Below are 26,999 nucleotides of genomic sequence, written 5' to 3'. Positions count from 1 at the left end.
AATTGAAAATTGATAATTGAAATGCCAATAAATGGTTATTATTTATGTGATAGGCTATCATCTCATTATCTTATTATCTCACGTATATAGCATTATATGTAAAAAAAGTGCGTGCGTACAAATTACACGTGTCAGAAGTGAAGCTTCTTTGTAAATTAATTATTGAGTAATTAAGCTGCCCAAATCCCACAATTTAATTTTGCCAGTCTTTCTATATTAATGAATGATACTAAGGCTAATTAAAAACCAGAACTTAAATTATCGTACGAGCAAGAGTTAATTAGCACATAGGAAGTCCATTGCTGTACAGGCGGGGATCGATCGATACGAGGGGGTGAGAGTCGCATGCTGAACTCACTGGACCAACACTGCTCTTCTATTTTTTTTTAAATTAAATGTCATAATATTTTTCAAGGATATGAACTCCTTATGCCTCATTTAATTTAATATAAATAAATTAATAGCAGCAGGTAACATTGGGTTATCAAAGCGATTTATAACATTATTTATAATGTTTTGAGCTTAGATCTGTTTTGATGTGTATTACTCATTTCGTTTGTTTCTAATTATGATGCTTCTTGCATCGTAAGATGACGGTGTTTGCGTATGCCGTGCGCCGGCCTTACCATCCATTTCTATTTTGTGATATATTTTCCTCAGCATGTAGAATGATATATGAAATAGTTGCCGGTGATATATGAGTCCGACCCCAGATTGACGTTACGTACGAGATAACCCTTCCGGTGAGGGAACAGCGGAAATGTCGGATATAAGAGATATTGGGTTTAATATGAAAAGTGCAATGGTGTATATATCTTTCCTTCTTAGCAGTGGATTTGTTGGAATTATAGGTGTTTCTTTATTAGATTAAATACAGACGCAGCCGGTTACGAATTATTGCAAACAGCTGATCCTAGGTTCGTGGTTCTGAACGCTGTTTCATACACCTTATCGTGAAATCTTCTGTAAAGGAAATACAATAATGCATTTGTTTCCTTTGAAATTCTTTAATTTTACGTAGCAATCATTTCATGTATGGAATAGATTTCCAGCACCACTTTTGTATAGAAATTAATGAGCACATAAGAATATGTAAACCCTTAGAAATTACAGCGAAAAAGTTCAATTGACAGCATTTAACTTTGGCGATCTCAAAAATTTAAATTATATGGAATAAGTGAAATCTTGATCATTTAACTTTTGGCGATTTAAATTATATGGAATAAGAAAAATAAAAAATAGTAAATTTTTATATACACTTTATTATAAATTAATTATACTACTTTTTTTTTAAATTTAGTGCACGAAGTCTTTAAGTTTTAGCCGGTTCAAGCCCCGTGTGCATTGTTTTCTCTATGTCTATCTTCCTACCACGAACCAAAAAGAGACAAATGTCAGGCACAATATGACAAAACATACCCAAAAACGTGCCTGACCCATGCTGTATAAACTTTCCCAATGCTACATATTTATAAATAAAACTATATGCTCCTAAAAAGTTTATTTAAAACGCGAACAGAAACTATAAAACCACGCACTTTTTTTTTTTAAATGTATTGCCATGCATTCAGGATATGCGATGTAAGCTATTCATAACATTAAAAACTATGAGAGCGTGAACCAATATACGTGAAAGGTACTTAAATAAGTCTATTTATAAAATGGATATTTTACGATCCCTGTCACTGCGACACTGCTTTACTGTCGCCGTAAAACGGTAATCTAGTGAATTTAAGATCACCGGTATAAATAACCCCCACTAGAAACTCAGTTGGCCAATAACCAAGTGCCCTAAGCGTCTCCGGATATTGGACTTTTCCAATTTCACTAATCAAGCCTATCTAGGCACCAGTCCTGGGTGGCTCAATCAGAAATGTTAGTTACTGGGAAAGAACTTCACGGATATGAGGTTTACAGCCCTACTCAGAATCTATTAAATTACTACCTATAACAGTTTAATAATTATATTTCTAAAGCGGTGTAATTTGTCTAGGAAATAAGCATAAGTCTATAGAAGGTATTTTTTTTTGAAAATTCACACCAATTGACCTAGTCACATGTTAAGCTGGTGAAGCTTGTGTTATGGGTACTAGGCAACGGATATACATACATAGTATAGATAGATAGACATATAAATACATATTTAAACACCCAAGACCTAAGCACAACATCAAATGCTCATCACATCGATGTTTGTCTCAGCCGGGGATCGAACCCGGGACCCATGGATTCGCAGTCAGGGGTACTTACCACTAGACCAATGAGCCGTCATTAGTATAGAGACGCAAAAGGCATTCTTCCAATTTAAAGAGTCTCTTTGGATGTATTCAATCCGTATTATCTAGGGAATTGAATTAATTACAGATTTTAGAAGTTTCACCTTCTTACCTTGAAAGATCAGTGAAATGTCGCCCAAGCCCCATTGGGGTTTACGTGACTATAAATTAACTCAAGCCACTCCCCAAACCCTTTTGAATGTCGCGCTCAAGGGATCAATAACTTTGGTCAATGTTTGCGAATTAATATTTAACACTGTTATTATGGAGTCTACTTAAGTATGAAAAAGGTTGGATCACAGCGTGAATAAGCCATATTGAGTGATGATGGCTCGGTATTATGTTTCGCCCTATATTTTAGCTTTATCTAAAATAAAAGTATGATAAAATATGTTTGTAATTGGTATAGTCAAAAACTACTTTAAGATAAACTTATTTTTGTTTTTTAAATATAAAACTATTCAAAGAGAAGTGTTTCTACTATTTGTATATTAGCTGGTCAAATCAAAAATTATTAAACTTTGAGTGAATTAATAACGACTTATGACTTATAGAATTTATTTATTTTACAATAATTTATTTAAAATGTCCATCTGTGTTTCATGTAAAATATAAATAGGGTCCGACTTAAAATCTGAAAAAAAAAGTTATATTCACAAATAAAAAGTCTATGAAAACATTGTAATCATTAAATTTAACTCAGTGGTTAAAATAAATACCATTTAAGTAATTCCTTTTAATATACAGTTTACAAAGCGGCAACGACCAAAGTAAATATTTGCCGATACTTCAAATTAATTACAGTAGTTATTGTATAAATGATTAATTTATTAATCTTGGTTATTGATGATAATTCTTAAAGTTTTATTGATGGAGTCGGGATTTCCAATTAAGAGTTTGTCGGACATGACGCGGAAGCTCTCACAAAGGCTTGGCTTGAAGGAGCGCCTGGGGTTGCATTATTGTGCTCTAATTATAGATCTACTCGCCAAGATTGAATTGCCTACTATAAATGACGATATACATTATTTTTTTTTATTTATATTCTCGCGCCTTTTTTCCGAAGAGGTAGGCAGATACCACGAACCTCTTGCTATTGTCCTGACTTACATCTCTCGTTTTATCCACTTTCATGACATTTACCATGCATGCTCGTCGGTTATCTTTATATATATAATTCTTCTGTGAGTGTGTATGTCACTGAACTTCTCTCAAACGACTGGACCGATTTTGATGAAATTTTTTGTGTGTGTTCAAGGGGATCTGGGAATGGTTTAGATTCACAAATCAGCCCGCCAGATGGCGCTGCTGTCGGTACTTTCATACTTTGCTTTACTAATTGCTTGAAATATCATACAGGACAACGTCTGTCAGGTCCACTAGTATTTATAAATTTTTTGATAAGAATAATTTCTATACATAATATTTTATGCAGTAGCTAGCTTTTAACTTTGCATGAATTAGTTAGGTTGGTTTTCTAAATTATTTATTTATAATTATTTCCTATTAAGTGTGTCAAAATTGTAATGCATTATTACAAGCAATAAAATTACTATACATTCGTGGAACGTCCTTTTCTCGAGAAATCTAATGAAAATTGAAAACAACAAATTTTCTGAGCGATTCTGTTTCCGCTTCGGCGAATACTGAGTCATATACGTAATACGTAAATTGTAAATTATATTAAGTTCACTATTTTGTAAAGCGTAAAAAGGCAGTTACAGCTTAAATAAGCAACTAGAAATGCCTACATTCATATATCTTTTAAGTGAGATTACATTAGCATACCTATTTTTCTTCCTAGTTGTAATTTTTTCAATCTAATATTGTAATTGCTATATATATTCCGAATATTCTTATTCTATTCCTATTTCATAAATATAACGGGGCAACTGTGGATTTAAGTAAAAATACGGAAAACATTGGAAGAGGCCCTTGCCAAAAAAGGGCACACAGATACCGAAAAGAAGATTCAAATAAGAACGTGTTTAAATGTAAAAGTATCTGAAATAAAAGGCTATTATTATTATTACGGAAACTTCTAAGGGCAATTGGTTGTCTACGAATAATTATGCCATTCAAGAGATGTATCGTAGGTTGTGGAAGAAAATGTATCCAGCGCGTAAACACTATTTATTAGTGTACACCAAATATCCCGTTAAAATAATTATTTCATAGACTAAGTGAACAAAATCTGCATTACTTATTCAATTGTATGATGCTGGTCATAGGATATGTTTTTAAATAATATTCCAATAATGAAATAATTGTAGAATTGTGACAATTGAGTGCGTCTTAGTTAAGAACAATATATTCTTATAATCTTTCATAGATACGACATTAATATATGCTGAAGAAACTGCGAGAATTAGTTTAAAACAGAGGTAAGAACAGGCGAGGCTCAGAATGTATTTGGTTCATTCCACATGACGTTACGATACTCGTTGCAAATTCCATTAAAGCGGTTCAGCGGGACAAACGTTCGAGGCACGTGTTGATATTACACTGTATTCCATAAATTGCATAGCAATGCCATACTTGCGGTTGTGGTGCACTGGGAATTCTCTTTAGTGTCCATCATTTTTGGTTGTATACTGAAGTTTTTATGTGCGTCCAATTCATTGCAACTATTACACACGTACTGTGAAACGGCTTTTAGGTTTAAAACGATTATTGGATTCTTGGCACCAAATATATAGCTGATAAAAAATATATTTGCAATGATAAATCGGCTACAAATTAGCGAGATGTTTTACTTTAGTAATTGTTCAATTCCGTATTGTTTTTAATTTTATTCTAATTCTTATTTTATTTTTGTCAGGTTAGTTGCGCACTTTTTGCAATTTCCCTTCAAAATATTTTTTTCTTTACCAGGGTTGCCTGAATAATATCGCTAGTGAGGTCATCCGTTGTGTTTGTGTGAATATTTTCTAATCATTTAAGTTACCTGATTTTATTTGTTATCTTTATGCAAAGAGTTAATTAATTCATAAATATAACAAAAAACATAAAAATACTTAGATATCATAATTTTTTACACGCTTTATATTAGCTTCACCTGTATGTATGTATGTCTGTATGTATGTATGTAACCGACTCCTTCGGACTCGATTTTGACCCACTTTAAACGGACAGATTTAATTCAAACTTTGCACACTTATAAAGAATCAGCGACAATATAATAATTTCATAGGTTTTTCTCGAAAAAACAATGAAATTTTTTTTAAGTCCACAAAGCAATACGATTAAATTGAGACAACACGTATTGCTGCTAGGACTAAAAAGTGGAAAATAAATATAGTTAAAAAAAACTATAAAACACGCTTTTAAAGCACATCAATTTAAAAAGTGAAAAATAATTCCTAATTTAGGCTGAAAATGGTAATGAACAAAAAATACTGGTATTATTGTGAAAAAGCGTGGGGCGCACTGTGTCATATTTTTCGTCTATCGAGCAACCCACGCTTTTTCACAATAATACCAGTATTTTTTGTTCATTACCATTTTCAGCCTAAATTAGGAATTATTTTACATAAAAACAAAAGATACGAGTTGTAGGTAGAAATTAAACATGACTAAATTCTAATATGTTACAAAAATAAACATAAAGTTATTTTAAAATATTCTAGATTATCTCCGGTATGAAAAAACAGGGTTTCTTTAAAGTTAAAGCTTCGCAATATTATTATTTTTTGCGTTATAAATACATACATACATTGCACGCGAATAATGAGAGACGATGTACCGCAATTTACCCTTGCGGCACTTTTCCCTCGAACAATATAGGTTCTCTGTTTTGTTTAGGTAAATGAGTTACAAACAAATAGGGAAATTTGATTGCTGTTTGCCGATATTATAGTATGTAGAGTAGGTTGCGGTATTTTGCATTTTCGCAACGTACAATGTATTTTTTACTGCCTGTTCTCATATACTTTATTTGATAGATGGGTTGAATCTAACCTTAAATTATAAGGGTATAAATTGAGATAGAAGTAGACTACGGAATTGTAAACTAAATGGTGTTCTGAGTGCTGTCGAGCATTCGCATAATTCTTCTAAACATTTCAATCTAGGTCTCCCGCGAGATCTAGAAATGAGTAATCATAGCAATCTTTGTAATTATTTTTATTCAAAGCCCGGGCCATCTGTTGCTCGTTGAATTATGCGGAGGGGCGGGAGGGGTTACACGAGTTAGTAGACAAAAAGAATTTCCACTCTTACGGCGTTTTTATTCACGAGGGACTTTGTATTCATTGCAAAAAGTTATTGTTTTAAAGTTTTGTTTTAAATTTATCAGAGCTTGCATTGCAGAATTATAAAGCTCATATTTTTTATTCGTTTTATTGTATCACGAGACTTTGTCGTAACATTTCTTCTTGTTTCAAATCAAAGTATAGTCTTAATCAATATACTTAGTAATATTAAAAAAATAAATCAATGGCGTTACAACCTTTTTAGGCCAAGGCCTCAGATTTCTGTATCTGTTTCATGATCGTTTGTTTATCTAAGAGGCAAGTTGATGATCAGCCTTCTGTGCCACACGCACGCCCTCGACTTTTTTGGGTCTAAGGCAAGCCGGTTTCCTCACAATGTTTTCCTTCACCGTTCGAGCGAATATTAAATGCGTACATAGAAAGAAAGTCCATTGGTGCACAGCCGGTATCGAACCTACGACCAGGCCAACACTGCTCTACTTAGTAATATTAGGCCAGATAATAAAAGCATAAGCAACGTCTAACGGCAACTATTTATTAAAAGATTATAACAGTATTAATGTAATAATTTTGGTAAACAAGATACTACAATATTATATATGAGTTACAATTTATAGCTACGCGCCTCTGTATAATATGAATCGACCGTAGCCAAAATAATATTAGTGTTACATAATGAATGTCGGTCTCTTGGCAATCTATTACCAACTTAGTTTCGAACTTCGTAATCTACTTATTCGTTAAAAATAATTTCTTCATGTGATTTATGGTTAAAGTGTCTGGGAGTCCAGACGAATGGAATTATCTGTCTTATCTTATGTTTACTCCAATTACATGATCCAGAGTATAGATTAGGGACAGTATTATCTAATAAAACTACAGAACTACTTTACGTCTTGCTTGTAGGTTTTATTAGAGTATGATTATTTTATTTATTTTTGGAACGAAGTTCCTTATCGCGCGTTGTGAAAGGGGGCTAGACGGAAAAAATTCTTACGAAAAGTTGTCACGACACTTTTTTGCTATTTCCTATTGTAATACACCGGTTCTCGTCCGATCACCGAAGTTAAGCTACGTCGGGCGAGGTCAGTACTTGGATGGGTGACCGCCTAGGAACACTTCGTGATGTTGGCTTTTTGTTTTCGTCGTAAGATTGGTGTCGATAAAATCTATCATACTGTTATGATACCAATTAACATATAAATTAATCGAAAGGAATTTCGTTCCATCCGGGTGTCCCTTGACACCTCTAAAATTTTTTATTTATTTATTATATACATGATCTTAAATAGAAAGAAGTTGGTGTGGTGGAAACACAAACTGGACACAGTTTTTCTGTCCACCAGGATGTCGAACATATTTAAATAATTAACTTATTACGTACTTAGGCCAGTGACATACTAGACAATATAACATTTTTACCATTAAACCATCAAAATTGCACGAACAACGTAATAAACCAATTGAAACATTGACGCTCCTCAGTTAGCAGATGCAATGCGATGCGATGATGTGCTACACCATGAACTAATTTTTCAGATTGATATAGACAAATGAAAACGTTTGTTTCTTGTAGTACAAATTCATTTAAAAATCAAAACTTTGTGATTCTTAAAACGCCGACAACATATTGTAGGTATGAATGATCTGAAAGACTTAGGAGATTTACGTGGCTTGACCAATCGAAAAAAAAAATCATGTGAAAAAGACAAGTATGGATCTAAATTCGTTCATTAATTTAAGAAACCATGTTACGTCAAATTTCTGTTCACGAACAATGTCGAACTCTCCTTAAAACTTGTAAGATTTTCTCTCAACTCGGATTCACCGAAACTTTTACATTATGAGTTGATATTTATTGCTTTTGATAGTTTATGGACTTTAGAACAAATATATAAGTGTATCATTTATAAGCCCTGACGGGAATGAGGGGGATTTTTAAAGTTTGATGTTGGAGGTATCGGATTTTTATACATATACCATTGTAGGTATATTGGTCACACCTTTAATTTATGTAGCGTCCGCGTGTAGCTTTAGTAGCATTAGAAGTTACAGTCTATGCATATTACAGTTTTTGTATTGTTGGTGTTGATGTGAGGAACATGATTCCTGGTTCTGGAAACCAGGTCGTGGTTTTATTAAAATTATGTATAATTATTAACATAGCATTAATAGCTTTCTTCTTTTTCAGTTGTGGACAGAAGAGCTGTTCAATTTGGCGTACAATCTGAACCAGTTCAACAATCCAACTATCAAGTTCTTGGAGAAACTTCACACGAAGATCGTTTTGAAGGCAGATAAGTCCGGGAAGATATTAGTTAAGAAGTAAGTCTTTTAGTACATTTTGATACTTTACCCAGTTTAGATTTGCCTGACGTACGGTGTTTCTAGTTTTATTCATAAATGAAAAAAAAAGTTACGTGTATAATAAATAACAAAAACATTTCTTAATGGTACAAGATATACCGTATATATTTCATTAACTCAAGTGCCTAGAAGGCAAACAATTTAATAATCGTTCCTCGCTCCGTTACTTTTATATGATGACATAAACCTATGAATCGAGATAATAATTTTATTAACCACTCAATTTGCAAAGCACATTTTCGAAAATAGAATTAAGGTTCTAACAGACATTCTAATGTCAATTTACGTCGCTAGCGGGCGCCAGCATCAACAGGCTTGTATGTATCATACTTGATCATACGTTAATACAATAATTGTATGGTATTATAGTATCATTTGTAGATTTTTGCGTGAAAAATATGCTGTGAAATATGGTTTCTATAGAGAAATCCGAGTTGTAGGACCTGGTGCCACTGGTATTATACTTTTGAATCTAGCAATTTATAAAATACTAGCTGTGCTCTGCGGTTTCACCCACATTAATGAAGCACGATGTTCTATAGCCTAAAGATTCTCTCGTTAAAAAAGATTTTTTTTTGCAATATCGCGGAGTAATTAATGTATAAAACTAATCAGGCTTATGGGGAAATAATTTTTCAAATTAGTCCTGTAGTTTTGCAGCCAATGCAACCAAACAATCAAATCTTTCCTCTTTTAATATTAGATTATATTAAAACATCAAATTTTTCATAAAACATGCCCAAAGCTTGTACTTAGAATGTATCGTGGACTTAAATCTTACTTCATATTACCCAAAGCACAAGTTATTACCGCGAAATCAGAATCGACTACTTGTTGTATTTTAATTGATTACCTTGACCTCAGTGCAAGTCAAGCTTCGAGCTTTACCTGTGTAGATAAAATATTTGGCAACGACAAAGCAGTCGCACAGATAACAATCGAAACTAGTTTGCCAAAGTTTGCCAAATTGACGTTTGAAATTGCACTGTATAAACTGCAGCCACTCCTGGCTTTGAACTGCTGTTGAATTATGATTATGCATATATCTCTAGGCGTTTGGATATAGCGCACATAGGTACTATTTTTTTTCCTGTATTTTTGTTTATATGAAAATATTACCAAATTACAGCGTGTTTATTTTTTTATTTATTCGATTTAAGACCATAACACTGTCCCGATGTTTGCGTGCTATCTGTTACGGGTTGATTGAGGCTTCTTCGAACTGGCTCCTTTCCGTGAAACATTCTGAACGTATAACATTGAAATTTTAATACATTCGATCTCACTAAAACAACACAAAACAATCGTTTGAATTTGGTATCCGATGTCTATGGATACGGAGTTTGAATAATTAATTATTTTTTCCATAGAAAAATTATCTACTCCTCGATTCTCTAATCAATATGGAGCTGCACCTGAAATGTTCTTTGTATATCAAACTACGACTCTTAGCTATTTAGACTGATAAATATAGAGGCGAAAAGTTTTCTAGATTTCCACTTCATTGATTGCAGTTATATTGTTATAATTATAATTTTACTTTGAATACCTAAAGAGTTCATCGATATTATAATTAAATCTAACAAGGGTCATTCAAAGTCTGCAGACGGCTGATGTAAGCCTCCAGGGATCATTCACTGTTTGAAGTTGCTACTGTACCCGCGATACGTATTAAATTAAACTAAAATTGTTTTAATATTTATTATCAGTAGACTACATCTATATTCTTACTTGTGTTACTTGGATTTCTTATATCAATTTAAACGATATTTTTTTATTTACGCTAAGGACTCACCCGCGCCCGCCGTGGTTACAAAGGCCCGCAGCCTTTGTAGAATACAGATATTTATGTAAAAATCAATCGCATTTCACGACGCGTTTTACGCCCGCGGCGTGTGCTATTGTTTGCGGGTCCCGCTGCGGGGGTCATATTGTACCGGCGGGTTGCTCCCGCACGCTCTGCGATTACGGATACGGACATTCGAAAATAATTAAAGAACTTTTCTCCATTAATAAGAGTAACAAATGATCCATAACGATCTCTTTCCGCAATCAGTGGATGCACCCAGAACCTTTTAGGCCTTCTTTTTTTAATTCTTCTGTGAAGTAAGTACAATGCAACAGCTCGTTTCTGGTGTGTGTCCATGGCGGTCTGGAACTCAACTGAGCGTTGAAATAAATGAGAAAATAAAACTCCATTCCACCACCGCGGCGGGCGCCGGTGAAAACCGCTTCGTGAGTCCTTAGCGTGGACTGTAGCGTTTTATTTTCAAAACTCACGAGACTGGAGTTTAGTGCGATTACGCAGCCGTCGCGGTTGCGATTATCATTATTATTATATGCTAACTTTAGGCCCGCTCTTAATAATGAATTTTGTACCGCGTGATCCCAAGGTTGCGACATCAGCGCTACGGATATTGAGAGAACTACATCATTATCCCCGTTGCTATTGAAAGTTAATAGTCTAGTCGACAAGTTGAAAATGGAACAAAATAGAGATACTGCTCTTAAAATTATGTGCGATAGCTCATTGGATCCGGAATGACGCCTAGAAAAATGTGCTAAAAGCGTCTATTAGCACATAAAAAATTGCAAAAGTTATAGACAATTAAAGATGAAAAAAAAATGGCATTTAGTTTTTTGCCAATATTTAATAAACTATTAATATTTAAGAAATTTCAAATAAAAAACTCCTAACTCCCGGAACTCTATCTCCATTATTTATAATTTTAATTTAACGCTGAAAATAGGTCTGCGGGTGACATTTTTAGGATTCGCGCGTGGCGTCAAAAGCGACTACGGCACATTAATTAATTTATTTAAGGTATTGAATATTTTTTTTTAAATTTGAAAAAATTATGGTGTGTTCTGAACACTATAATTAATTTATTCCCGTTGAAAATTTTACTTAAAGTTAATTTTTCAACAAGTTAAATAATTGTTAACAAACGAAATTTTCTCGAACGACCGTCTTAATTGTAAGTGAAAAAAAATGTTTAAATAATGGTCGTAAAAATATTTCGCTTCGTAGAGCCTTTCTTACATACATACTTAACAAGATCGTGCCATAAAAGTTAAAAAAATATTTATACTTTGTTTATAAAATTTTTTTTACTTAAACAAAAACTTAAAAATCCATGTAATGTTGTTAAAAAAAATTTTTTTTTTCTAAATCATCATATAATCGTTTTTTTATTAATACAAGATATTTATTGATTTGCAAAAAAAAATTCCCGCCATTTGTTGATAAATTTTTTTTTAACAAATTGAATAAATAAATATTTAAAAAAAAAAATTTAACACAACTTTATTACATTAAAATTTTTGTCCTTAATAACAATTTTTAATTGTTTATAATCGTTTTTTTTTATTTTCTATTGTTTAAATAATTAGTTTAAAAAAAATTTTTTTCTTAAAGTCATAATTGACAGTCCTCTATAAAGTAACAGAAAAAAAAATTTTTTTAATCAACAATTCTATTGTTTATTAACTTACCAAGTTGTTATAAACAAATATTCAACTTTTTTTTATTTTTTTTCTAAAACTTCTAAAATTAACAAAAACAACCATATATAACAAAGTATAGAAAAATTTTTTTTGTAAATTTTTTGATTATCATGAATATTACTTTTATTTAAAATTAAAAATTTTTAATGTAATAAAGTTGTGTTAAATTTTTTTTTTAAATATTTATTTATTCAATTTGTTAAAAAAAAATTTATCAACAAATGGCGGGAATTTTTTTTTTTGCAAATCAATAAATATCTTGTATTAATAAAAAAACGATTATATGATGATTTAGAAAAAAAAATTTTTTTTAACAACATTACATGGATTTTTAAGTTTTTGTTTAAGTAAAAAAAATGTTATAAACAAAGTATAAATATTTTTTTAACTTTTATGGCACGATCTTGTTAAGTATGTATGTAAGAAAGGCTCTACGAAGCGAAATATTTTTACGACCATTATTTAAACATTTTTTTTCACTTACAATTAAGACGGTCGTTCGAGAAAATTTCGTTTGTTAACAATTATTTACCTTGTTGAAAAATTAACTTTAAGTAAAATTTTCAACGGGAATAAATTAATTATAGTGTTCAGAACACACCATAATTTTTTCAAATTTAAAAAAAAATATTCAATACCTTAAATAAATTAATTAATGTGCCGTAGTCGCTTTTGACGCCACGCGCGAATCCTAAAAATGTCACCCGCAGACCTATTTTCAGCGTTAAATTAAAATTATAAATAATGGAGATAGAGTTCCGGGAGTTAAGAGTTTTTTATTTGAAATTTCCTCTTCTTTCAGAATCTTTATTTGAAATTTCTTAAATATTAATAGTTTATTAAATATTGGCAAAAAACTAAATGCAATTTTTTTTTCATCTTTAATTGTCTATAACTTTTGCAATTTTTTATGTGCTAATACACGCTTTTAGCACATTTTTCTAGGCGTCATTCCGGTTCCAATGAGCTATCGCACATAATTTTAAGAGCAGTATCTCTATTTTGTTCCATTTTCAACTTGTCGACTAGACTATAAAGAGTAACGCTGATCTTGCTTTAAATGTTATTAAGTAATTTTACGGCTATTGACATCTATGACGGTTGTTGCTTTCGGTATTGGTAATAATATATGCTTCCGGTCTTTGAATTTGGACGAAGAGAAATTTCGTTGTCCCATTGAACCTTTTTCAATTTGATAACGTAATAGAACATTAAAAGGGTTACGCTAAAAGCAATATTTTGTTTCTGACAGACGGAATTGGGCTCGGGAATTTGTCCTTTATCGTTTCACTTACATATTTTTCCGAACTATTATTACAATGGGTTAATAATAAAAAAATGCGCAGCGAAAAAGCTTCGTGTTAAAAAGTGGTCAATACTGTAGAAAATACAAACACGCCTGTTCCGCATTTTTGGCGGAAGACAAAACAATTGAAATAATAATATAAACAAATGAAATGCTACCAAAATTAAGTGAACGGCAAATCTAAGAAAAAAAATATATTAAATTACTTTAATGAAACTGTTACAATTATTGAAATTTACAATTTAAACGGCCGGATATAAGGTACGATCATTAATATATATTTTAGACTTATTACTAATTTCAGGATTTGACCGGTCCGATATAAGGTATCCGATCAAAGCCGTCGTCCGCTTCCATTTATAATGCTGTTGCGTCAGAGGGGTGCAAGTATTGCTTATGGGGGGCAAAGGAGACACCTAACACCCACCATAATTTTAGCTGGTCGGTAATAAGAATCTAGGAATTTCTTCAGTTTCAAGTAGTTTGCTGAATCTGTTTTCTCAAATCTAAAACAAACAAGCACAACAAATATGTAATAAATTTTTGCTTACAAGCATCTATGGTCCAAGGTTTCAGTGACAAAAATAACTGTAATATTGCGGTTTGAAAGACGCAAGCTTTCATTCTTCGTTCGCTTCACCCTTGAAAGTGTTGAAAGAAAAACAAATATAGAAATATTCACATAAAAGTCAAGTTGTGGCGTCTTGTGACCTATAGACATTGGTATTAAGTCGAATGCCTTTTATATGAGAAGTTTGTGCGAACTTACGTTCTCGACCTAGGGATCTAATTGAAATTCGTGAAAAGTTAACGAATGTTTAACCGAATCTACTGCTTGAAATCAACACGCGGGAAAATATAATTAGGATAATTTATTTCTTATCTTTAAAATAAGAATATTATGTGTATTGATTTTAATACCAAATTTTATATTTTAAGTAAAAAAAAATTCTTAGGTAAGAAATATCACTTTCGAAATTTCTCGCCAATTAATTACTTATTGCCTTACAGCGCCACAAACGACTGTTGAATATTCTTTATCACTTTTGCGGTTTTTTGTATAAACGTGACAAAACTTTAATAGTACGTTTATCAATAAGACTGATAAACGAAATCTTATCGCCTTACGGTAATGATAAAAATTTATTGCTTTTTAATAACAAAGAGCATTTTCAAATACATAAAACCTACAGAATTATAAGTACCGTACTTATCTATGATATTAGTGACATAACTGTGATTCACGGCATATTTGTATAAAAGTGTAAAGCCAGTTGCAAATTAAAAGCTAAGCTACTATACAATTTTTTTATTAATTTAATAAAATAGAACTTCAGGAACGTACTTAGTCGTAAACGAATCGCGTTCGATTCCCAGTCGGAAACATTTTAATAGTGTTTTTTACTACGTATGATAAGTTGTGAGGACCCGATGGTCACTCCTGTTACATGGCTGGCGGTATAATTTCACTGTTAGATACGTAACAATTAAAACAAGTAATTATGCCTCACCATCCTATATCCGGGTAAGATATAATACCTATATCCTTAAGGACCTTTGAGAGCTCATCAGTCTTTTTAAGGCAGTTAATATTATAGCTTTTTATAAGTAACTGTCGTAAGAGTGACATAACTCGATAGCGTCAACACGTGCTAATTGTATACTGGTGTTTGAAATCCCTGAATGTGAACAAAATCATGATTTTCAACTTTAAATTACTTGAGCTGTCGTTTTTAAATGTGTTGCATTGCAAACTTTATTGCATTAAAAGTCTAACTGAATAGGATCAAAAAGGGAGTTCATACAATTTTTATATTTTTTCCTCTGCTGGCATTTTGAATATTTTGCTGGTAATTACTTTATGAAACAAAACTGAACTGAGATGGCGTTTTTAGGAGACTTTTGTCCTTTATACCTGAGAAATTGTAATGTATATTAAACAAGACATCGCCAGAGTTAGAATAGAACGTATAAAAGATCTCTCATGTAATATCTAGCATAAAATGTGTTAGAAATTTTATAAATAGATTTTTATAACGTCCTGTTTACAAGACAATATTATATTCTTATCATATGTTTAAAAGGCCATATAGCCTCTGCTAATCACTTATATATTATACTTATATATTTTAAAAGTGTGAAACTATAACTTGCCAAAATGATTTTCCATATAACAACGCAGGCATTAAAAGCGACGTTCAATTGCTTGTTACTTGTTATCAAGGGAAATAACGAATGAAATCGTTCCAACGTTTATTTTTTTTATTATTGCGTGGGTAATAATTGAAACAGATAAACTTTTACGCCTATATACATTTTTTAAACCCATTTACATAGTATGCTGTGACTATGGTCATGTACCTACGGAGTTACGGTGAAATACTGTAAAATATAAACTTTTAGCTAATATCAAATGTTGCTAATATATTCCAAATTAACGTGTTTTAAATCAAAGCTGCTACATGATAAAGAAGAAAAGATGATAATCGTCCGATTTCCAAGTTATTCATTCGAGGTTTATTTATTACCATATGATCAGCATTTATATTTTCGCTTCCGTGTTGCGCTTTCCTCATGTTGTTATGTAATTTTTGCGATTTTATACTTCTAAAATTGTCTATCGAGCAGATTAGTAGATCGGGTTACTACCCAGGTTCTAAAAAATGTCGGTAATTCTTATGAGTAGGTAGATTTTTAGAAAATGTATTTAATGTTTCTTTGACACGCAGACAAAATGAGTACATTGTTTATGTAAACATTTGTTATTCTCCCGGTTAGTTTGCCCAAAGACCAACTCTTTGGTTGAAATATTTTGCACAAAATAACATCGTCCAATTCAATATTTAGATTTCAATATCTGTTCTGTGAATATAAAAGTTATTCACAAATGTAGGCCGACAAAAAAGGTTAAAGGTGATGTGGCTAAAATATCTGGAGCAACAGTTATGTAGAAGATAACGAAATTGTAAATTTAAATATTACCGAAGCTATTTAAAAATTGCAAACGTATACACAGCAAGATTTGTTTTGCAATAAGATTTTTTTTAATTTCCATCCTCCAATCAGTATCTTCAAGTTATTGAAATCAAATCAAAGTAATTTTGTACAAAATTTCTTGGGATTTTATATATAAGAATTAATGTCATATAAAAAAGCAGCTCTCAGTAAGGTAATTTTTTTCTCTTTTTTGCAACATCTGTTATTAATATGATTCGCTTTCTTGAGCTGTTGTGTGATGTTATACAGATCTATATATATCCTTAATAAATGAACTTTCCAACACAAAAAGTTCTTTAAATAGAACATGTAGTTGCTGAGATTTGCGACTTCAAGCAAGCTTAATAATATTAATATAAATATCTACATGTAACGGGCCATAAATTGCCATTTTTTCACCATGTATTGATTTTCTAAAAACCTATCATTTTCCGCCAACGTGTGTCAGCCCTATATCCCGTTTCCAATTGCAAATATGTCTTTAGAAGCGTCTGGCTGATTTTTCCGCAAAAGGGTTTGACACAGGTACATTGAGATAGGGTGAAGATTTACGCTTTGAGGGTTACTTCGATTGTTTCTAACGAACTAGGACCTGTGACCATGCCTGATGTAACGTGAAACGTCTGGGCTGAAAATTGTGTGTGTTAAAAATTAAAGTGTATTTAATATGTGTTACCTGTGTTAATAGAAGAACCTTTTTGCAAATTTTTCTATAGGAAATTTAAAAAAGGCAAAATTTTATATATAAAAAAATCTAATAGTACAGGATCCATGGCCTATTTTTGCACTTGATTACTATCAAGCTAATTTTCCGTGAGTAGCTTTATTTTGATGAGACGCCCAATAATTTCCTGTACGAAACTCTCGATTGTGGTAGCTAACAGAAGTAGCTAGGATAAAATATGTTGATTTGATGATTCTCAAATATTGATTACTAACTGAATTTTTTTTTGTTAAATCTCAAGACAATTATCTAAATTATTCGAAAAAATATTTGTCCTACAAAATCTATGGTTTGATCAAAGAGTCCCCTCTTTCCGACATGTATCGATAACGAGGTCATCATAAATGATTACTAACCAGCTGATTTTTTTTTATTTACTTAGTTAATATTTATGTAATTTAACAGACATATTGTCCTACAAATTGCGCGGTACGTTAACCTGGTCCTACGCTCAAAAGTAGTAGTACAGATCCATGATGTGAAAATAATTACTATCAAACTGAATCTTCGTGAATAGCTTCGTTTCGATGAGTCGCCCAACAATTTCCTATGCGAAAATTCTCAATTATGGTAGCTAACAGAGGTAGCAATGAAACCAAAAACCCAGTATTAAAGATTTTGAACATAATCTGAGAGGTGAAGATGACACACAATATGACGTAATACGTAAAGAGAATAATCGTCCTTCAGATTTCTGCAAATTATTGAGGAGAAACAATTTTAAAGAAAAATTTGTAAAATTTTTAATTGAAGATTGGACAAGGGACGAATTTATTACTTTGATCACAGGAAAGACTATTAAACTTAATTATGATCAATGTTACACTTATGAGGTATCTAGTGAAAATAAAATAAAAAGAGTCATTGACTATAATTTCTCTTGTTATCATGAAGAAGCTGATACCAAAATAGTATACCACATTTGTCAATTTAATACTAACTATCGTGTGTGCGATGTTAGTAGCGAAGATTTATCAAATGAATCTGATGAAGATTAACTTCTTTATATATGAATACACAAATTTTTGTACCTAGATTACTAAAAAATAAAGTTATTTAAATTTTTTAAAAGATTTTTTCACTGTATGTTATTTGACAAATAGGAAAACGAAAAAATTACAATTCTTGTCGGACTAGTGATACATACCTGTTTTCTTGTAGGACGTTGTTTCATTTGGGCAGAGAACACACTAACCTATTATATGATATTTTTGTCCTACAGTTAGTAATGAGAAAAATGGTCTTGTGGTATTGACAATTTCTTAGCGTAGGACCGGGATAACGTACCGCGCAATTTGTTGGACAATATGTCTGTTAAATTACATAAATATTAACTAAGTAAATAAAAAAAAATCAGCTGGTTAGTAATCATTTATGATGACCTCATTATCGATACATGTCGGAAAGAGGGGACTCTTTGATCAAACCATAGATTTTGTAGGACAAATATTTTTTCGAATAATTTAGATAATTGTCTTGAGATTTAACAAAAAAAAATTCAGTTAGTAATCAATATTTGAGAATCATCAAATCAACATATTTTATCCTAGCTACTTCTGTTAGCTACCACAATCGAGAGTTTCGTACAGGAAATTATTGGGCGTCTCATCAAAATAAAGCTACTCACGGAAAATTAGCTTGATAGTAATCAAGTGCAAAAATGGGCGATGGATCCTGTACTATAAATGTATTTCATTTCGGCGCAAAATAACAGTCATAATTTTTTATATAACTAGCGGTGTTGAATTAATATTAGTAATATTAATAAATGTTAATCTCTTAAATCAACATTTTATAAAATAAATAAATTAAACGATCACCGTTAATAAACATAGTAAGGTTATGTTAAGTAAGATTTTGTTTCTTTACTGTAAAGAATACTATGAATCAACATGCTACCATGATTGATGATGCAACCATCTGTGGATTTGATACTGTAGTGTACTAGATTTTGTCATAAACACAATATATTGACCTCCATTTGTCTTTACCCGGATATTCCTTATATAAAAAGCTGTACGTTCTATTGTAATAGCCACAATTTGTCACTCGAGCTCATACCGAATGCACGCGAAACGACGGAATTATTAATACTTTAAAATTAATCAAACGCCGTGATAAAACGATATTTATTATTTGTTTTTTGAAAAAGTTCAGAAACCTAAATTACAATACAATTATACTTACCATCGACATATTTCAGTGGTTTTTTGTGCATATTTATGTTCCTTGCATTTATTTATTTACACTTTTTATATATATAGTTTTATAATATTAATAATGAACTTAAAAAATACATAGCGCGACGCGCGGCCTTATCGCTACTAAGAGATCTCTGCCAGCAACCCTTATTAACAGACAACAGTAAAAGGAACTTAATTTATAATACAAATGATGATATTAATGATATTAATACTATAATGATAATAGGACTTTATTATTGATATTAATAAAGTCTACTAATTAACTTACCAAAACAGAAAAAAGTAAAGATAAAAACATGATTATTAAAAATGATTTTGTGTTTATTTCCTTGCATGTTTGTAATTTATATGTTCCAATATAATAGATGTGTGTAAAATTTGTAACATAATATTTTCTTGTATTTATTAAGTATGCATATTGTTTAGAATATATAAATAAACAAGTGTTGTCTTTGGTCTAACAGCTTTAGGTTACTAGCGTTCAGTCCTGGCATCGTACGGCTGGTTTTTTACTGTCTACTGTAAGACTGATGTAGCAAATGATGTCTTCTACGTAACTGTAGTACATCACTTTGCTCTATAGTCAATAGTTTCCGCAGCGTACACGATATATGGGTTTGAAAGTTTTAAAATATCCTTCAGACATTCATCATGGATAATGTAAATTGTTACAATGCTAGGTGTTGAATGATAGTACACGTCTGTTTTTATAATAACGCAAAGTTTGAGGTTTATTGTCAATTTAATTTGCTAATATTTCTCGATAATAATGTTAACCAATGCTTTAATATTCTTATTTCTGTGAGTAATAAACAATCATTTAGTAAAATAACATATATAATGCTTTTACCCTTATCTGACGCTGATGAGTACTGAAGGAAGAATAGAATCCAGTCTTCGTTTCTTATTGCAGAAATAAACTGAATTGTAATCAACCACTAATGAAATTACGAACTAGGCGGAATTCACTCTGGAATCAGCGTTCTGTTGGAAATTCGAACAAAAAGTATGTTTGCAGCGTCCGTATGTAAATTCAGTGGAACGTGATCATTCGTCGATTACTATCGAACGTTTTCACGCTCGGTTTTGTCGATTGCTACTGTTTTAGCTGTGCTTGCAATTTGCTTCAACGCAATGTAGCAATGAAAAAGCTTTATCAGCTAGTCTGAGCTTAATAGGCGATTGAGTAAATGATGGTAATTTAAGTATGAAAATTATGTTCCTATGTAATACCTAGGTAACACTGAAAATGTTTAGAAAATGAAAAACGGCTTAATGTAGAAAGTTTCCAATACTTTTATTGTTTTTCGAAGTAATCTCCGTTCCTCTCTACACATCGTCGCTTTCGATGGAACCACTGAGAAAAGCAGTAGGCCCATTCTTCCTTAGGGGTCTCTTCTATGGTATTTTCGTACGCTTTCACCGCATCTTCAGGGCTCAACGAAAGTCATAATAAATCATTGGCCAATACTAAACATTTTCAGTGTTGTAGTTTCAGTTTCACGTAGGATCATAAATACTTAACACCAAATTCGCCATACATTCTGGTATAAGAGATAAATATAACAAATGTTTATTGGGAGACCAATAAAATACAAAAATTGATTCGTAATTAAAATATAGGTACTACGTCAAATGCAATATTAAATCTTTAATTCAAATTCAAGCATAATAAAAAGCAAAGGTCGAAGTCAAGATGAAAGCAACTTCAGCAAACGAAAATCTAAACGCAACTTAAATATCTTCAAATATCCCTGTTCTCTTCGGTAATCTTATTTCAATCGGGACTTCGGGAGTCGCAAGTCTAAGTTCTTGTAAAAGCTTTTCTTACGATCGATTAGACTTGTACAGTAGCTATTTGCGTAAATGCCAATGTATAGGGGACGTCTTACATTAAAGTTCATTTGTCTATTAATAGTCTGTCATCATAAGAATGTTAATTACGCGTGTCATTAGACGCTTGTATTTGTGTATATTTCCAGCTGACAGTATATTAACATACAGAGCAATATCTTCAAAGAAAGATTCACTTCGTGTATGTTATATATTAGAGATTTTAAACATTTTTAATTTGAAGATACAATAAAAAAGTGCGTGCGTACAAAGTACACATGTCAGAAGTGAAACTTCTTTGGCAAACTAATTTTTAAGTCTTGTTCATATTTATCCAAATCTAAAACTTTAGATTTAATGAATTTAAATGTCATTAAAATATTAAGTGTCAAAAATTAATACAAATAAATAATATATTTATTTTTGTAAATTTATTTCTTCGATAATTAAAACACGTGGCATTTTAATTTACAATTCGTCATTTGAGATTTCAATAAATTATTTTGCAAAAAATATAAAATACTAATATTTCAGAAATTCTCTTTAAGAAATTTTAATTTAAAAAATAGAATTTCTATAAGGTAATTCACCCATCTCACTCTCTCTCTCAATCGGTCTCAATCGCTCTCTCCCTTTTCTTCCACAAAAACGCAGCACACTTGACGTTCCGTAAAAATTTTACGCTCATGCGCCTAAGAAGTTTGCCTTCAAAATATAATAAATAAAGTAACATAATATTTATTTTCTTTCTCCGTAATCTCTCAGAACTATACCGCTTATGCTATAAGTTCTTGCGGGTGCAACTTAAAACTTTTTGCTCCGGGCAATGAAAATCTCAAGTCCGCATAGTGGTAGGTGAAAAGTGCATAATAAAAGAGGAAATATTTGTGGAACGTCTGCTAACGACGTGTCGAGCACTCCCTGGGTGCATCTACAGAATGCAATTTCTCTATATCTCGTTATATGCTCGTGAGAATGAGTTTCTTTGACAATTTTCGATCCAATCTTTTTATTATGATTATCTTATTCAAAAAGGATTGCGTTGTAAAGCTTCTTTGTCGGAAGCTTCTATTAAATCTTAATAAAAGTATGCCTTTAGCGCGCGATATGCGAGGTTATCGTTAAAATCGAATCATGAATCTTCAGGTAATGGGTTTTCTGTGGCTTACGGGAAAATCATTTTATACAATTATTATGTAGAAAATAGGGCGACGACGTAGTGCAAGTGTTCTTTTGCAAATAATATTTATATTATGCAAATACCGTCATTGACCGAGACATATTTAAAATATAATATTTCTAAACAATTTACGAACTAAAATATGAATATCTCTTATAAATGTTGTTTTAAGATCAAAACCGCAAACTGTATAGATGGTAGCCATTCATGCTTAGATACAAATAAATGTACTTTTTATTAGCCATCCCAAATAAAAAAGTAGGTCAGATATGTATAATTATGTATATGCATTCGAATTCGTGACGATTCACTAGGCAGTGAGTAATTAGGCTGAGATTCAAATTAGGCGTCTGAGCTAAACGAGTTAGCAGCCGGCAGTGACAAACCATTACAATTAAATACATCTGCCACCAAGGTCTAAGGCAATTAGAAAATCGTAGTATTGAAAAAAGTGTTGCCTTTTAAAATAAAGCGCATTTTTATTTGACTTGGGCTAGATAGCTTTTAAGTGTTTTATAGTATATTCATGAAATTATATATACGAAACAAATACTTAGACGCTTAAATTGTATATTTTAAGTTATCATTTTCTTGACTTGCAAAGTTCAGCAAAAGCCACACAGATGAAAAGGACTACCTATTATAATACATAGTATTTTTAACAGAGTGGCAAAAAAGAGTGTAAAGTTGTACTAACAGCAACTTTCCCTAACCTTTAAATTTAAAGGTATTCTCGCAATTCCACTTTCAAAGTATCCAAATTTTTAGACAGTAAAATGAGTTAAAACTCAAACATTACAATAAATCACTCATGGAGGAAGAATTATTCAGTAACATTGTAACATTTAACCATTTTCGTTGAAGCCCAAACCCATAATCGGTTTTATAAACCATTTACACATAGCTTATATTATAATATGCCAATATTGAAATTAATATCTCCATTTCGCTGCAAGCCGAGATTCTAATTAGACGTCCAAATTAAGTTTGTTAGCAGTCGGCGCCAAGCCATCTGCAATTAAACGTGGTTGCTACCGAGTGATTTACGTTATTTGCACCTTATTGAGCGTTGGATTTACCGACCTGTGATATTTGTGATTTTCGAATATAAATTCGCTTTATTGAGGCCCTTTTTTATAACCGTGGTGGAAATTCATTCGCGCATACCCAGCTCTCGAAAGTCGCATGTGGGACTCGACCCACACCAGAATCTCTACTATTCAGAGATATTTGCCCCCGGTTCTATAAAAAAATAATAAAAAAGTTATGTGTGCACAATTTTTGCACTCGTTATTCGACTGTATCATAAGTTATATACTATACTAGCGGACCCGACAGACGTTGTCCTGCATGATATTTATATTAAACAAAGTATGAAAGTACCGAATGCAGCGCCATCTGCCGGGCTGATTTTTAAATCTTAACCATCAAGAGCTCCACCCAAACGCATACAAAAAAAATCATTCAAATCGGTCTAAACGTTTAAGAAGAGTTCAGTGACGTTCAAAACACACGTTCACGTACAGTTGAATTATGTACATATATATAACATATAATGTAGTTTAAGATAAGTTTGGGTCTGCTTTTCGTTTTCAATACAATACTAAATGAATATATCAATGTTTTCGTAATAATATCCTACAAACATGACACGGTCAGCTGTGATCACGATCGATGCAAATAGCTTAACGTAGTCATGCCAATTGCGATATGGCCGTATTCTAGATAAAGAAAGCAGACGGTTGAATGAATTTGGCAATATACGAGTAAAAAATGCATTTGAATTGTTTTTGTTTGTCATACAAAATTATATAAATTTACAATTATTTGCACAATTAACTTTGAATTGGCTTTGAAACGTATAATTAAGGCTAGTTATATGAAAGTATTATTTAAATTCAAACCTAATTTTAATTATTCTATAATTTCATTATAGCTATATACTAATAATTAAACATGAGAGATGATATGATGGGGCTATCTATTACTTTATAATGACCACAGGTATTTGTATGCATAGTTGTATGTATATTTATTTATTTATTATAGTAATGTTTCTTCTTTGTTCATTCTATCTTTTTAATCTTGAAAAGTCTGAATGTTATCGAAGTATACCCGACGTGGTGGTGGTGCAGTGCAGGCTAATATTTAAAATAAACTACTTTGTTTTATATTAAGAGGTTTAAATGAAAGTATTATTACACAGCTTTAATTCTCTTTTCATACTGTGCTTCATGCTTCATCCGGTAAGGGAGCGTTCGAATATTACGTCACGCAATTTTTGGAGATTATTGACCCCCCCCATGTAACTTGCCGTAACGTTTTTCTGTACCCAAGTATAGTAAAACGTTTCGTGACCACCTAATGACTCTTTATACCTAAAAGTTACCATTATGTGGTGTAAATTACTGGAAAGTCGAAAATAATATTAACAATAATGCGTAATTCAATCCTCGCCCCGCATCGTAACGTTTTATAAAAGGACCCCCCCCCTCCAAATTCGTTACGTAATACTTGAACGCTCCCTAAATTATTTTTAAGTTACGAGACAATTAGATAAACACATCTGAATAATGTTTATATAAACGATTTCATATTTAAATTAAAAATTGTATTATGCAAATCTGCAATTATAAAGAAAGACAGACAAAGAAAACCAGTTTAAAAGTTGGAATAATATGATGCCGTATCTAAATTCTTCGCTTTTCAAATAATTATTAAACCCATTTAATACTAACAACGGGTATTGTCGCTAAAATCTGCGCATTTATTACTTATGAAGATCTACTTATTTAATATACAATTTCATTTGTTAATCTAGGGTATCTAGACACATCTGTTTCTTCGCAGACTGAGAAAGCACGTACTACAATCCGCATAGAGAAATGAGGTGCTTAAGATATTTGCATCAGAATACAAGTATAATCGTTGGTCCGTAGCTCGTTCCCAATGGAATGGGATTTATGTTTGCAAAATAGAATGAATGTATATTATTTACTCCGTTGCGTATTGCGAAATTAATGTTTCATAGAAGTTAAGCAGTAAAAAAGTAAAATATTAATAATAAAGCTGACTATTAAATTTCTAAGTTCACGTAAGAAGCTAGCGCATTTGACAGTTCGGTAGATCTACGAGTTGTAGCAAATATGAAGTATTTTAAAGAAAGATTGTCTCAGCCAGACTGACAACAGTCTACGAAGAAGCAAGAATATCACTCGAAACATTGGTTTTATAAATGTATTTATTCAAAATGCTAACCATGTAACTGTAAAGGTGAAAGGGAATAACGTAAATATTTACTTAGAGCCCGACTTATTGTTTCTATCAGGAATTTATTTCCAGGCTTTGATATCCCAAGCGTTGTTATTGATGAAATATTCATAAGGTGCCTGAGCTTGTTGCAAGTGCTAAGTTTTATGGATTAAACTTTCACGTAGCTCTTTGGTTTAATATGATTTAGTTTATTTTGAGATTTTTATTTCAGTTTAAGATGTTTTTGAATCTTTAGGGTTTCCAGGCTCACAGTCATATTAGTTTAAAGACCTAAACAATGCGCTATGGGGCTAACAGATTTATGTGTCTGTTTTGTAGATTTTTGAAGTTATACTTCTTTAGGCGCGTTATGAAAAATTTATGAGGGTGAAATTTTACGATGAGCGCGCACCGTGACTCAAAATTAACAGAATTAAGTTGTCCACGGAAGATGCTACCGCATTGGACATAATTTTAAAACAACATTCGAATAATAATAGAATTTATAATACACTTAATGTGAGAGAATAATAATAAATATTTATTTATTTAATTTTTCAACTGTAAACTGAACTTTATTGACTATTATAGTCAACTCTTTTTCCAGTCTTTGATTATTTAATTGTAATTAATTATTTGCATGCAATCAAAAACTATTTTTAATAATGCCAGTTATAATGCCAGAAGTATAACTTCTTACGCGCGTACATAAGTACACGCACCCTTTTTTTTAATACTAGTATTTTCATCGTTTTGTCTCTACCATATCTTAACAAAGTTCGTGAAATAGAATCCATTATACCCCGGTTTCTACGCCACTTCTAAGCCAACAGCTTTGCGTTAACCACTAAGCCACAGGGGCTGGAGCGTATTTTTGTTTGAAGGCAATATAAATTATGATGTACATAGTAAAGTGTTAACGCGGTATAAGCGTAAAGGACAAAGTTATATTAAAATTTGAACGAGATTAAAGTTTTAAGTTAACTTAAAAGTTAACCATTTCGACTATGAAACTTTTTCGACTGTTTCTTAATGTAATATATACTTTTTTCGTATTAAAACGCAGTAATTAACATTTTGATGAAATATATGTAACAGACTCTACAGAAAAAAGGTTTTTAATAAAGGAAACATTTATT

At 31.7% G+C, this 26,999-nt stretch overlaps 1 protein-coding gene across 2 annotated transcripts in view; it reads left to right on the top strand.

Annotated features, from left to right (window-relative positions):
• Positions 1-26,999, top strand: part of LOC125052316 (1-phosphatidylinositol 4,5-bisphosphate phosphodiesterase classes I and II) — a 76,564-nt gene that overhangs the window by 24,314 nt on the left and 25,251 nt on the right. For both annotated transcript variants that reach the window (XM_047653082.1, XM_047653081.1), the window contains exon 4: positions 8,682-8,815. In XM_047653082.1, coding sequence (XP_047509038.1) covers positions 8,682-8,815 — 134 coding nt within the window. The remainder of the gene's footprint in view (positions 1-8,681; positions 8,816-26,999) is intronic.

This window comes from Pieris napi, chromosome 9, assembly GCF_905475465.1.
Source record: "Pieris napi chromosome 9, ilPieNapi1.2, whole genome shotgun sequence".
Lineage (NCBI taxonomy): Eukaryota > Metazoa > Arthropoda > Insecta > Lepidoptera > Pieridae > Pieris > Pieris napi.
Note: the sequence above shows the minus strand (reverse complement) of the source record. Positions and strands in the feature narration are given on the sequence as shown.